The following is a 15,313-nucleotide window of genomic DNA, read 5'->3' as shown; positions in this document are numbered from 1 at the left end:
GAAAAAATAAATCGATAGGATATCAATACTTATCGTTATCAATATCAAGAAGACATGTGTTCTTCAGAATATAAAAGCAAAAATCCGTTCCTCGCACGCTCAAAACTACCTTAGGACTATTCAGGAGTTATTTCGAATAGATCAATCGCAGGAGGAACCCGTTTTTGCTGATATATCCCTTGTCCCTACAGTTATGAAATGGATAATTCAGAATACCTGTGCCTTAATGCCACAGAAAGACCGGTTTCAATTCAAACTTTGTCTTTTGCGCATGTCAAAGTTTTGGCGGTAAACTCGTTCTCATTTTGGCGGGGAACAAACCAAATCGATCATCTATTCGAATACCCACACGGCTATCACTTTATTTTGCTGTACCCTCGGAAACAGGATGAAGTTGGTCACACCGGAGATTGCATGGCATGGAAAAGAACCCGTACTTAGCGTGGATTTCTGTAAAATCGGTGCATTTTCTCGTCTCGCTTCTGCTGGGGCTGATACAGATATCAAGGTATTTAGTTTTACTTAAGTATAACAGCTTGTCTTTTATGCTTCTAGTTTTACCATAGATGAACTGCTTTGCTTGTTACTACCAATATCACCGGCGTGTAGTGCTCTTTTTACCATCTGCTCGGTCGTATATTGAGCTGAGTTCTTGTACGACCATAGATGGACATTTCATATAATATTGCATGATTCAAATCGTTTCGTTATTGTAACTCTTATTAAGTATTACTTTTCCATCTGCTTTGGGACCATTTAGAATGCATCGAATAGTGTATAGTTTGAATAATCGTAGCCAAAGCAGAGCCTCAAAGTATGGGGATTGTTATATGCAAAAATCAAGGGAATAAAAGTATGGGAAATAATATCAAAATCATAAACGAACAATTGCATTCTGTAATGAAATAGAGGCATTTGGACCAGGGACTGATCCAGGATTTCTAATAAGGGACTATATTCATTGTTCTTTTCTGGATTTTTTTGTTTGATTGCTTTATATTCTTAATTAAAATCAGGGGGTGTACCTCTTGATAGATTGATCTTAAGGGGGGGTGGGGGATTTTTTCTTGGTGTAAAGATAATGCGTACTGTTTTTTTTTTCAGATCTGGTCTGTCACATGCAGCGAAAATGGTTCAAATAATCTTAAGTTCCTTTCTAACCTCACAAGGCACACAAAAGCTGTCAATGTTGTGCGTTTCTCACCCAAAGGTTAGGGCGAATATTATTATTATTGTTGTTGTTGTTGTTGTTGTTGTTATTATTATTATTAAAATTATTATTATTGTTGTTGTTGTTGGTGTTATTATTATTTAACCTTGTTCTTACCTGTTTTTTTTATTATTTAGAGGAGCTTCTTGCATCTGCGGGAGATGGTGAGAATCAACGCAATTTTATTTAATTTTTCGAGAAAGATGCAGCCGATTTATTTAGAAATGCGACTTTGTTTTTAGACTCTGTGGTGTTCATCTGGAAACTGACCTGTTCCTCTGAGCATCAGCACATCCTTGATGACGAGAATGATAACCTAGAGACCTGGACTGTTAGTAAAATGCTCAGGTATGAACACAGCTAGAAACAGATCAGAGCTGCCATCTCTCTCACTCGCTCGCTCACCATCCAATTACAGGGGCGATCCAGAGGTTCCAAATATGGGGGAGCATAGCAAGGTTTTCAAGAAAGGGGGACCTGGATTCATTGTTCTTTTGTAGATTTGTTCTGTAGATCTGTTATTTTTAAGCCAAATATCTGAAAATAGGGAGGCAAGGGCCCCTATCTTACGTCAGGTTTCCACTTTTTGGCGGGTATGTTGCTGCATGGAGTTTCACAAAGCTCTTCACTGCACTTTTCCAGGCCTTGCGATCTTACACCAAGCCTTCCATCAGGCCTGTGCTTTTGGCACATCCTTTTCTCCACCATCCCCAGACTTCAAAGCTCCTTATTGTGGACACAGGACATGACACCTGTGCCCTCTCCACTCGCCCAAACCACTGGAGGCGGGCTCTACGAAAAGCTGCCTTCTCACTCTTGATCTCGAGTTTGCCCCGAATGAGTCTTAGTTTCTGGGAGACTTGGTCACATATTTGTTGTTTTAGGGGCCATATTGAGGATGTCTATGATTTGGCCTGGTCACCTGATGGCACTCAGCTGTTATCTGGTTCAGTGGACAATAGTGCCATCATCTGGGATGCGATTAAGGGTAAGACAGAAATACTGAACAGTCCCTCAGAAGGTAGAGAAGGCAGTAAATATATGGGGGGGAAAGTTTATTCCCCCTGCCTTTTAACAATAAGCAGTAAGATCCAGCTGACATGTGCTCTACACGGTTATTAAGACAAAAATACTCTGCTTTACAATATTTTTGTTATGATTATTTATGTGTTGTGCTTTGTGTGTTTTGACCTAATTTGTGATTTTTTTTGGTTGAGTCTATACATGTCCTGTTTTGTTTCTATTGTTATGTGTCTAGTGCCAAGTTTTGTGTTGTGCTATGCATGAAGTGCTTAATGTGCAAGAGTTGTGCCTCGTTTTGTGCTGAGTCATCTATTGCCCCAAGCTTTTGTATTGTGATTGTGAATATGATACAATGTTTTCACACAGGGCAGGATCGTTTGGATATGTGGGTATTCTGATTTAGGGGCTCTTTACGGAAGGGGTTGGGGAGACGAGCATTTTTTTGATGAAAGAACCAAGTATTTCTGATGGTTACCATGAGTGCACATCATTATTTCAGGGGATCTTATTTTGAACCCTATAATATGTCTGTTATTTTTCTTTACCCTTTTCACCAAAAATTATTGTGAAACCTGGGAATAACTTTTCCCCTCTGAATTGTTTTGCAGGCACAAAGCTTACAATACTCAAAGACCACAAGCACTATGTTCAGGGTGTTTGCTGGGATCCACTTGGACAGTACGTTGTCACAAACTCAAGTGACAGGAGTTGCCGCTTGTACAACTCCCTCAGTTACCGTTGCTGCTATAATATCAACAAGCTGTCAGCAAATGTGATGTCAAAAAACACAGAGAAAGGAGAGGTCAGTGAGAGTACAATTTGATTCTGATCACTTGAACAGTAGTGCCCCAATTACGAAGCTACTAGGTTTTGTCTGTAGAGTTACCACTGTACTCTGTTAATTTGAAACCTTTCTTACAAAAACTCTGTAGAAGACTATATATTTTTCTGCTAAGTTCAAGTCTCTTTTGGCCACCATTTTGCCATATAAATTCTTGTTTTAGTGCTGTGGGTACCTATTTCATTTTTTTAGTCATATGGCTGAAGGGAGGGGGGTTCACATATTTGAAACTGAGCGCCTAGCTAAGGACTTAGGATGGTTTCCACCGTTTTGCGAGTTTGAGGCAACAGTGTTCTTTTTTATAGTCAACTCTTACAAGCTACTTATGAAGCTGGCATTATGAGTGTCTCACAGTTCTAATCAGTGATTCTTCGTTGCTGCAGGCTATTAAGCCTACCAGAATGTTCCACGATGAGGCCATGTTGACGTTTTTCCGCCGTCCATCATTCACACCAGATGGAACTCATTTCATAGTGCCAGGTGAGGATAGAGTTGGTGATGCACTCATGTGTAAAGAAGGCCAATCACGCCGCCATTTTATGCTCCTGCTCAATGCCGAGTCACACAAAGCATCTATTTCCATCGGCTAATTCAAAGTAGTAACCAAGATATTTTTAATCAAACATCCATTAAACGTATCAGACTTAATTCCTAGTTTGTTATTTTGAAGTTTCCTTGCAAATGAACCGTTGTATTTCAATTATAAACAATAAAAAAGGAGTGGTTGATCAACATTCTTTAATCGGGACTGGTTGATTCTTATATGGTTGCTCAGGTGTATTCCAGTATATTTTTACTTGCCTTCTGAAAAGATTAACTGGAAATCTAATTAAGAACTGGCTCAAGGGCAGGTATGTTGTTGGGTGGGGCTGGGGAAAGAGTAGGGGAAGGATGAAGAATAGGGGCAAGAAATGGGAGTGTCATGGTGAAGGTGGTTAGAGTAAATTACAATAGGGATAAGGCTATGGTAGTGGTAAGTTAGGTAAGGGTGAGACGGGGGAAAACGTAGGGGGCAGTTGGAAGGCAGAAAAATACTGTATGAGCAAGGTAGTGGCAGGGTAGTAGTATCAAGGTAGGGAAGGGTTAGGAAGGGTCTGGGTAATCGTAGGTGTGCATTATGGGTGAGGGTAGGCAGTAGGTTGGGGTTACAAGGTATAGGTGGTACACAAAGTAAAATATAAAACAAACTAATTCTTGTCTTCATTGTCAGCTGGCAAGCTAGAGCTACAGAATCAAGTTGTCCACACAACATACATTTTCTCAAGAAACTCCCCCAGCAAGTATGTTTTTTTTTTAAGTTAAAGCCTCTTTACACTCACTAATGATAGTACTCAGACAAAAGCAACCCTAGAAGTTATTTGTTACATACATTTTTTTTAAAGGTTAATGCTGCCACACAGAAAACAAAGGATCCCGTTTTCTTAATCACATTCTAATCTTAGAAAGCTTGGGGTTTTACAGTCCAAAGTATGGAGGGCTGGGTTTTACATCAGCAAAACCAGTGACCCTCTCAGACTGAAGCAGTTCAGGATTTCAAATGAGGGGGAAAATGGGTTCTTGGTGGAGGAGCTTAACAAAGATTTCATGAGAGAGTTCTCATTTTTATGATCTGAAGGCTAAACATCTGTGATTACACTGTATATCACAATGGCGGAACTCTATACACATGCTCAGTGGTTGAAATTGATAATGTGGTACATCCAAGGAGGATTAATATCTGTCTGCCTCAATGTGTGAAGCAATATTTTGTCCTATGTCCTTTGATCCTATGACACTTACCTTCAGACAACATTATTTTTTATATTTGATATTGCTTTGAGTTCAAATGCCCAGAATTCTAAAGTGTTGATTAATTGAATTATTTAACATTTGATAGTGTTTCCTCTTCCCACAGACCTGTATGTTTTCTACAAAGCCCCAAAAAGCCAACAGTTGCAGTTAGATGCTGCCCAGCAGTCTTTGAACTCAGGGATTCCAAAGGTATGAATCACTATCTTGTTGCAACACAATGTGCTTCAGGGAAAGGTGGAAACTGTAATGAAAGTGGTCAATAGAAGCACAAAATGGGCTGTGGATATATTGAGCATGTGGTAATATCATAACTGTGAGGTCAGAGCTGGCCATAAAAGCACACTTTGAGCCAGTGTGCTTTTGCAATGTATTATGTTGTTATTATGTTTGTTTTGCAGTCATGTTCTTCAGTTATTTGTAATACTGTATGATTTCATCTCCTGCCAATTGTCTCATAGAGTCGGACAAGGAAAACAGTGGAAGAAACTCCTCATTATCCAAGTGAGTGGACTGTTTACAATATGTCTGTCTGACTGGTTAGCTTTTCTGTATATGTCAGCATGTCATTTTTTCTGTGTACAGTATACTCCTAATTAAAAAACAAGCTGTCAGTGCAATAATGAATGGCAGGTCCAAGACTGAAAGATGGTTTTTTTAAATTAAAATTATTCAAACATAAAGTTTACAAAGATATTCAGCTAAGCCAGAGCCAGACATGGCTTTAAATGGATTATCATTTGATTAATCCATATTCCCCTGCATTCTGAAGAAATGCAATAATGAGAACCATGGTACCATTTTGTTGTAGAACTGTCATTTGCCAAACAATGACATGTTTGCTATGATAATGTTTTTAGAAATAGGTGTATGCCTTGTAGCCATGCACTGGGCAATAGTGGGGGCAAAAGGTTGAATTAAATTCAGTAGCTGTTGCAATAGTACCTCGATTCAATCTCAGCAGCAAAGGGGCTTCCTTTGGAGGATCTGCGAAGTGAAATGGCAGACTGCATTGTGCGGAGAGATTTTCTCTTAGCTGAGGCCAAAAGATGGTGATAAGTGCCCTGCCTGAAAGATAGGGCTGTTTATTGTTAATATATGAGACTTCTGGTATTTATTAACATTTCATTGTCTAGGCTTCCTTATCGCATGGTGTTTGCTGTAGCCACTTTAGATGCAGTTCTTCTGTATGACACTCAACAGCAAGTCCCATTTGCTTATGTCTCCAATATACACTACTCAGGCATTAGCGATATGGCATGGTAGGTTACAGTTTCTTATTCCTCTGACTAGACACAGCCCTCAACCCCATCAATTGGTCCCTCCATCTAGCCTTTCTACCACATAGTAGGGGTCTCCTGGATATTTCTAAGCCTCTAACAGAGATGGGAGAAGATGGAAGTTCCAAGCATTATCACCATTATGGAATCTGGATTTTTAGTTTTAATTTTAAATACTGGTACAGAAATGGCTGTGGCTGTCATGCCAGCAAGCTACAAAAATAAATAAAATTCAATGTAACTAAGCCCCAGACAGAAATGTCCTGGCTGATTCATAGAGCTAAATGATTTTCTTTTCGTTTTTCTGTTAAAAGACAGAGTGCACTTTTAAAAAAAAGTCACATGAAAGTCACATGATTTCTTATGTCTTAAACTGTACCAACCAATCACGTTCACATCAGTACTATAATTCATCAGGTCAAACAACGGCTCTACTCTTGTGATATCCTCCACCGATGGGTATTGTTCGATGTTGTACTTCAAGGATGGCGAACTGGGTACTCCATACAAACATTCCCTGCAAGAAATCCTTGAGACACCACCCATCACTATGAGTACCCCACTCGCTGGCAAACCAAGTAATACCAGTAGAAACAGCCCAACTGTTGATTCACCTGGTAAGACTTGAATGATCTATATAACCTGTTACCTATCTTCTTTGTGCCTCATGGCACATAAAGCCTCCACAGAATTCTTCCAGAGTGTTCTGTTTGCAGCAACATCACTTGCCTAATCCCTTGTCTTCTATCCCGCACTGTTTCTTTCTCTATCTACTGTTCTTTGCCCGGTGTTCTTACGTCTTACTCTATTCCGTTTTCGTCCAGGTGTCCACATTGTGGCTATCTTGGCAGGCCGGCACTCAGGATTTTTCTTGCAGGGGTGCGATATCCCAAAAGGTGGACACAATTTTTCAGAAAGAGAACAAAGAGGGATTTTTTATGCCTTTGCAGTATCTTCATGGGACGGTTATTGTTGGATTTCATTACATACCAGGGTGATCTAGCTAATGCTTTATAGTCTACAAATATCATGTCTATTGAGAACCAAAAGTGGACTTTCAGCCATTGTGGGGGGGGGGAGTGGTTCGATTGTACCCCCTGGGTATTGGCCTGCTTGGTATGGCTTTTTGTAGCTTCTGGACTTTTTCTTTTGCCATAGAACATGCCCTATTATCTTCCATCTTCCCTTCTTTTAAGAGTAAAATCTCTTCAGTGAGCAATTTCGGATCCGCCCTCTCCCCACTCCTTAGACCTACTTAATCTAGATAAAAATGTTTTATTCTTTGATTAATAAAGGCTGAGGATTTTAAGTGATACTTTCCGTAAACATGTTACTTGCAATTGCTTCACTTTAGAATCAACTGTCTGAAAAAAAAAGGCCACAGAGTGAATCGTTGATAGCAGGAATCGATTTTGGTAGATGTTTGTCATTGTTTGTCAGAGCAAGATAGGAATAATTAAAGGAAGGTCAGATTTTTTTTGTTGCTGTTGATCTATGAAATCATCCAGGTTCTCATAAGCAGGAGTTAACTGTGTAGTCTAAACCCAATTTCTTTTTCTTTTTTCAGAAAATGTTTCTAGAAAGATTATCCTTAACCAAGTTAATGAAAGCCAACCAGCACCAACATCACCACTTGTTGAAAAGTCTGATCCGGGTCTGTCAAAGAAGAAAGAAACCAGAGGCATTGACCAGTTCACAGTACCCCTATCTCAAATAAAGGAGACCAAACCAGTGACACCACGAAGAGTGCCTCTTACTTCCCCATCAGTTCCTTCTGGTACCACTTCAACAGACCACTCACAGCCAAGACGCGTACAGCTTGTAACCATGCCAGTGCCTGGTCAGATGGTGAGAGCTCAACCTGGACAAATTGTTAGTCCTGCTGGATTGCAGCCGGTGTACCTTATTTCTGGCCAGAATGTAGTACCTGTTACTGTTCAAAATCAGGCTGGCCAGGCAGTTAACATGGTACCAATGCAAATAGTTAACCCGAGTAATCAGGGCGGCCAAGTGGTCGCTGTTGGTGGCAAGCAATCTCAAGGTCCTGTGCAGTTGGTGACATTTCCAGGAAACGTTGTCCATGAAACAGGACAAGCAAATGTATCTGGTCAAGGCCAATATTCAGCTCTGACATCTAGTAGTGAATCGCTCCATCCTTACCCATTGCAAATCAATGCTAACTGGGAAACCCAATCAAGTGCCACTCCAATGTGCCAATCAGGTGCAACAGACACGACAAATAACCAATCACCGGCTGTGAATTCCTCTGATATGCCATCAAGTGAGAACTCTGAGAAAAGAAGAGTTCCATTTGGAACAGTTGATCAGAGCAATAAGTTACAAGAAAGGAAGGAGAAAACAATCAGGAAACACATTCCTCTTGAGCCTACAGTGATCGTCCTTGACTGAAGCTGCAACCTCTTTACATACACTAGGGAAATCCTTTTTAATTCCTCTCTTATTGCAGCTAAACTAGGTAAAAAGAGGGGGAGGGGCAATCAAGCATCTGTTTCTTGTATTTTGTAAAGGCACATCTAATTTCTTTCTATCTTCTTCCTCCTGACCGCAAATGCGTGTGTACATTCTCAGATTACAGCTTTATATGTGCAAAGAAATACTCCAAATGGTATATCCCCAATCTTAAGATTGCTTCTTCCAATGGTGGGTCGGGTATATAATTCTTATTGTAAAAGCTTTGGGTGCTTCAATAAAAAAACGTCCTACTTTCTTGTCTCGTCCTAATAGCTACGCCACTAGACAAGCCACGCCTTTTTTGTTGACGAAACTTTCCAAAAATTCTTTAAGAATTGATTTAAAAAAATATCTCCAATCAGAGAGGGTTCAAATCAGAATATTAGGGCGCGCCTTTCTTGGTCTCAACAACGTGAAAAGGAGGCGAGCCCAAAAAAACCGCGATCTTTATAGCGGGTGACAAGGAATCAATTACCGCGAAAATAAATATCGGACAGAAATCTGTTACCTATCAAACAGCAATCCCTGAACTGGGGATCAAGGGCACTATACAAACCTCCCCCTTCTTTTTCATGGGTTCAGCATTGCTCGATTTCCAGCCGTCGCTAGCCATCCGGGGGCACCTACTGCGGGCTCACAGAAAAGAGCTGGAAATCAAGCCTAAGCATTGCAAGGTGCCTTGACATTTTACAATAGCAGAATACAATATCGAAACGTTAAGCAACCGTGACTCATAAGGTGAAAGGAGACCACTGCAAAGGACAGACCCTTGAATGAATAAAACACAGAAGACGATTCACGAAAGCTATAGAATTGTATTTATTTTGATAAAGTATAACAAGCCATCATTGGTGGCTTGTTATACATAGCCCAACTTTTTGGCTGGTAGTGTTTACTCTGTCTGAATAGCACTTGACTGGTCATAACAGGAAAAAGCGTGCATTTTTAGATTAGTGTGTGAGTTGTGAATTCATCCAAGATCCAAGCCACGAGAGCCAGGTCTACCCCCCCCCCCCCCCCCCACCGCAGTTGAAAGTATAATAAAATTTAGAACACTACATGTCGACTAACACATAGAAGGCTTAATAAGACTTGTTTTTACAAAAACCTTCGCACGCACAAATGAACTTTCGAGATCTTTATTCACTTCGATGAGTGACGTTAACTAACGCACGAAAAAAAAAAACATCACGCATGCCGGAAAATTCAGCAAAAACAAAAATTCAATGAATTGACACTGACTGATAGCGTATTAATGAATTCTAAAAACACATTTGTGGATTCTATGTGGTTGTTTTGGCTGCGGCTGTGTTTGTGTACGAAGAGGACGCTGTCTGCCTCGCTTGAGCAAGCAACCATAGCATATGTCGTAAGTGCAAATCGATTTTTACTTACTCCTGATTGATTATAAGTAGCTCACCAAGCTCGCAACAGGCACATAGCTCGGAGCCACAACGTTTACAGGAAAATAATCGTCAATAACAGCGCAAAAATGTCAAGTTCTGAAGAAGGGATTTACGTATGTATACAGGTGAGTCTTTTGAGTTGAATTATGTTTTCGAAAACTTTCTTTTGCTTGCCTAGAAACATTGTAGTTGTAGATCTACCGGTACTTCGCCTATTCATTAAAAAACACGTTTCTCTCGATTTGCTTAACTCTTTTGATAAAGAAAAACCACTGTGGAGAATCATTTTATGTGTATTTATCATCGAGGCAGTCTTTTTTATAGAATTGCCCTCGCAAAAAACGGGTCACAACCGTCTTCTTTCTTGTTTCTCAGCCAGACATCCGTTCGGTGATTTTTCTTTGCAATAGCTTCTCTGCTAATCTTTATTTTAGTGATAATTAAATCTGTACTCGAGTAGATGTACTCGAAGATGTAGTTACTCCTCATCGTAAAAAGGCAATGATTCGGTCTTTTATAAAAAAGGTGTTTCAATGCTCTCAATTTTTTCAATGCTCGCATTGCATGTAAAGATAAAGCGAAAAAAAAATTCCCCCTTAAAAAGGATGATTCTTGTCATCAAACTTTTGATGCCTTTTTTGTATTGATTAACATTAATATTAGTATTTTTAACCTTCAGATTGTCGGATAGTAACTTTATCTAAACATGATAAAAAGTGGTGGAAAATAGGGTCTTACAATGACGCTTTGGTAATGTTCTGGAAGCTTCTTTTAAGATAATTGTTTACTATTATAAATTCACGTTATGTTTAGGTGACCCGTCGCGGTTGACCTCCGTATATTTCCCACCCCGAAGATAACTTTTATTGTCTTATAAAAATAACTGCAGGCTGATAACTGAAACACACAACATTGGATGTCGATAACCAGAACTCAAACCTTCAATTAGCCTTCGTATTGTCGCTCGGCGGTGGGGACTGGTAATAGAAAGGGAGCAGCTATTTCATCAATTAACCCTTTTCTTCCCAGTCTTCTTTCGGGCACCGCTGCAGCTACTCAATTCAAATTAAACCGCTATTTTTATTATTCATTAAAATAGTTATCAGAATTACGTAATCATAGGTGACGCATAAGGAAAAGCAATTGAAGGGAAACAATCGATTTCGGTTAGCAGGTTGTTCGACAAGAGATGGAACTTGGGGCAATTTAATGCTTTTTTATGGGAATATCACATGTGACTTTATTAAGGGAGGGTCCATCTCAAGATACTACCCTCCCCCCCGACCACAGGCAGTTAAACGCCTCCTTCACTCTTCACCCCCCCCCCCCCCCCCCTATTACGAGATATGTAAATACATCCAGAGGCGTGTCTTGAGAAAAACACAGGGTCGGGTCCAGTCGAGTAGTAATTCACAAACCACGGAATTAAGTTCATTTCTTTTGTTGTCATCATTATCTTACAAGTTGTAAATAAGATAATGTACCAGCTGATGTGCAATGACTCTTTGAGCTATCACTGTCCAGCAAATGCAATGCTTCGGGTTTTACTTTTAGTAATGTGCAATGCTCTTCAGTGTTTGTCAGCTATTTGTTTTGTTGATGTCAGTGACCCTTGAGCTACCATTTGTTCAGCAATGTGCAATGCTCTTCAGTGTCTATCGATCTTTTGATTTGTTGATGTGCAAAGACTTTTAGAGCTATCACTGTACAGTAGGTGCAATGCCTTTGGGCTTTACTAGTCCTTAACAATGGGGATAGGTCACTTGATCCATCTAGAATTGTTTCTATTTAAATACACACAAACTAACCATCTTACAACTACCAACTAAGGTGTCAACCGGAGGCGAACAATCATCTCGTCTCATGAGCAGGGTGGAATCCGGATACCCCGTACCCCCTATAGGCGCTTACCCAGGATTAGCTGGGGGGGGCAGTCATAGGTATAATCAGTTATAATAGGTATCATAAGGAAAAAACATAGTATTTGAAGATTCCTTACTAAGAAATTAGCCAATTTTTGGCCACCAAGGGGTGGGGGGTGCGCAGTCATAGGTATCATATGGAAAAAGCCTAGTATTTTAAGATTCATTAATAAGAATTACCCACTTTTTGTCCACAAAGGGGGGTCTGTGCGCACCTATCGCACCCCCCTGATTACGCGCCTGCCCTTTGAACACGCTCACAACAATAAGCATATGAAGAAAACGTTGTCGTTTTGGGGTCTGGTACCAAGGAATCTTAGTTTCTTTCCAGAGGCTTTCTCCATTGACTAAAGATGGTCACAGTCACTGTTTTTCTCTTCAAATTACAAGACATAAAGTTTGCGAGGCACCTGCGGTACGCCAACCTACCCCCCCCCCCCCCCATATTACCAGATTAGTAAAACACAACATAAAAATGTGTTTTTTCCTTCAGGCAGACTCCACCAAACAGTTCCCTGCCGCCGTAACGAGTACTCAGCAAGTGCTGATGATGTTTAAGCTTAAAGGCGTCGAGCCTAAAGTGCTTCTCGTGCTTGAGGACGACAAGTCTATCCTGAAGGAGATCAGTCCATCTGGGACACTCCCCGTTCTCTTCCGTAACGTGAAGGGCTCACGAGAAGTGTATGAGGAGGTCGGTGCTATCGAGGATTTTATCGAAAGTCTGCCTGGGCCAAGCCTCAAGGGGGGGAAAGGATCGTTAATGGGTAAGTATGAGTAGTATACTGAGGCGGCGGTGTGATACAAAAAGTGGGGAGGGGTGGAGGCTTAATGGTCGTTTCGAGGGGGAAGGGGTACCTGGGTTTGACATAGAGCAGGTCAAAAGGAAAACAAACAGTAAAAAATAATCTTCTAAATTTAATCTTCTAAATCTAGTTAAATTTTAAAATTTGGAATTTAGCTTTTGGTCGGAGAAACTCCTTGGATGCGGAATCTTGAGCTTATATATTGAGAATTGGAAAATTTCATGCCATTTTTTTTTTGCTCTGTCATCAGGAAACTTTTCTCTTTTTTCCTCAGCCAAGATCCAAAACCTGATGCTCCTGACCAAGTTCCGCTCATTCCTAAACAGCAATAATACCAAAGCTGAGGATACACTTAAGCTCCATCTCGAGATCTTGGACAAGCTTCTGGCGTCCAGGAAAACGAGGTTCGTGGAAAGTGACTCCTTGACATTCGTGGATTCATATCTTCTACCGATACTGCTGGTCATACGTGTCGCGGGCGCAAAGAAGGGGTTTCAGATCCCGGCGACGCTGAAAAATGTCCGACTTTACATCGAGGAGGGCGATAAATCACAGGTTTTCCAGGAAACTAGGCCAACCGACAGCTCTATTATCGATCACTGGTGCCGACGATAAACTGGAAAAATAGTAGATTAGCTCTGTGGCTTTATACGGTGGTCAAATGTGGACATGCCGAATATCTCGACAAACTTCTTCTCAGCCAGCTAGCTGGCTCTTGTTGAAATGGGGGCCCTGTGGTTACCTTCGCTCGAGTGCACCATGTTCGAGCTCCAGAATCCCCCCCCCTCCCGCCCCCCAACGTCAAATACATATACACATACGTGAATCTTGCAAATAGCAGGTAATGCAGTCAATGCCCCCATGCTAGATAATGTACAAGTTCCAATGAGAGCTGCATATCAATATTTGGGTGACCTTCAAACCCGCTCGGTCAATCTCTGGGAGGCCTGGGTCTAAGGGCTTTTCAAGATTAGTGAGATAAAAATTTGACCAAGCTGTCAAGTTTTTTTGGACAAATTCTTGCCACGAGTCTCAAATTGACAGGAATTAGCATTTTTCACCATATTTTCTGGAGATCAGGGAGCGGGAAAACTTTAGCTCTTCTAAATATGGGCATCAATGACCATATAAGGCAATGCGAACGAAGGACACTATCCTTGGGGAATATGTTTGATATGGTTACCAGGCTACACGCGTCCTTATTGTTCCCGCCAAAATGGCTCCAGGGTAGAAATTCCAGTGTATTTCGCGTGTTGATATTTTGTTCAGTTCCAGTGCTAAAAATTACACTCTAACAGAAAATGCTTTTAGAGTGAGAAATGTTTACGTCAAATTTAATTTCTATATTCTCTGAATCAGACCGCCTTAGACTTTTACGCCTGTATCTAAAATTGTATTTTAGTATATAATTAGTGTATTTATCAAATTAAAGATAAACGCCTTTGCCCTCTCTGGGAATTTTATTAAGTGACTAAAACTATTTTCCCAGTATCTGGTAAATATACCGCGCTGGAGAGAAGCAAACAAAAATCCGCACCTAAACAAGAAAAGGTGCGTGAATTGGAAGCACTGAAGTTTAGGTGCATACAGCCGGAATTCTCCAGAGTAATGGCAATCACAGCTAGATATCTCTAGCGCAAGTGAGACCACATCCAGACATCTCTAGCGCAAGTGAGACCACAGCCAGATATCTCTAGCGCAAGTGAGACCACAGCCAGATATCTCTAGCGCAAGTGAGACCACATCCAGACATCTCTAGCCCAAGTGAGACCACAGCCAGATATCTCTAGCGCAAGTAAGACCACAGCCAGATATCTCTAGCGCAACTAAGACCACAGCCAGATATCTCTAGCGCAAGTAAGACCACAGCCAGATATCTCCTGCGCGCAAGTAAGACCACATCCAGACATCTCTAGCGCAAGTAAGACCACAGCCAGATATCTCTAGCGCAACTAAGACCACAGCCAGATATCTCCTGCGCGCAAGTAAGACCACATCCAGACATCTCTAGCGCAAGTGAGACCACACCCAAATATCTCTAGCGCGCAAGTGAAGGTTGGTTCTCAATTGGACGAAAGCGCAAGCAGAACGCACGTAATTTTCCGATCCTCACTGGAACCAAGCGCAAGAGAACGCAATTGCTTGACTTTCTTTTTGTTTTTGACCGTTTCTCACTTCTGTTGCGCTTCCGTTGGTGCTACGCTTGCAATTGCGTCCTAGTGAGAACCAGCTTTCAGATCACAGCCAGATATCTCTAGCGCAAGTGAGACCACAGCCATATATCTTTAGTGCAAGTTTGACCACAGCCGATATCTTTTGCGCGCAAGTGAGACCACAGCCAGATATCTTTAGTTAAAGTTTGACCACAGCCGATATCTCTTGCGCTCAAATGAGACCACATTCAATATCTCCTGCGCGCAAGTAAGACCACAGCCAGATATCTCCTGCGCGCAAGTGAGACCACAGCCAGATATCTCCTGCGTGCAAGTGAGACCACATCCAGACATCTCTAGCCCAAGTGAGACCACAGCCAGATATCTCTAGCGCAAGTAAGACCACAGCCAGATA

At 41.1% G+C, this 15,313-nt stretch overlaps 2 protein-coding genes across 2 annotated transcripts; both read left to right on the top strand.

The window, feature by feature from the left end:
* The first annotated feature begins 274 nt into the window (after nt 1-274).
* On the top strand, nt 275-8,867 carry LOC5510286 (chromatin assembly factor 1 subunit B). The gene is made up of 13 exons (XM_001630705.3): nt 275-508; nt 1,105-1,210; nt 1,348-1,374; nt 1,453-1,558; nt 2,095-2,198; nt 2,842-3,035; nt 3,458-3,554; nt 4,285-4,354; nt 4,969-5,054; nt 5,324-5,366; nt 5,999-6,124; nt 6,560-6,759; nt 7,710-8,867. The coding sequence occupies exons 1-13, from the start codon at nt 389-391 to the stop codon at nt 8,549-8,551; spliced, it is 2,121 nt and encodes a 706-aa protein (XP_001630755.3). The 5' UTR covers nt 275-388; the 3' UTR covers nt 8,552-8,867.
* A 1,043-nt stretch (nt 8,868-9,910) lies between these two features.
* LOC5510279 (chloride intracellular channel exl-1) lies at nt 9,911-14,195 on the top strand. The gene is made up of 3 exons (XM_001630706.3): nt 9,911-10,145; nt 12,436-12,706; nt 13,020-14,195. The coding sequence occupies exons 1-3, from the start codon at nt 10,107-10,109 to the stop codon at nt 13,358-13,360; spliced, it is 651 nt and encodes a 216-aa protein (XP_001630756.1). The 5' UTR covers nt 9,911-10,106; the 3' UTR covers nt 13,361-14,195.
* The last annotated feature ends 1,118 nt before the right edge of the window (nt 14,196-15,313 follow it).

This window comes from Nematostella vectensis, chromosome 14 (assembly GCF_932526225.1).
Source record: "Nematostella vectensis chromosome 14, jaNemVect1.1, whole genome shotgun sequence".
Lineage (NCBI taxonomy): Eukaryota > Metazoa > Cnidaria > Anthozoa > Actiniaria > Edwardsiidae > Nematostella > Nematostella vectensis.
This window is presented reverse-complemented; position numbering and strand designations above follow the sequence as displayed.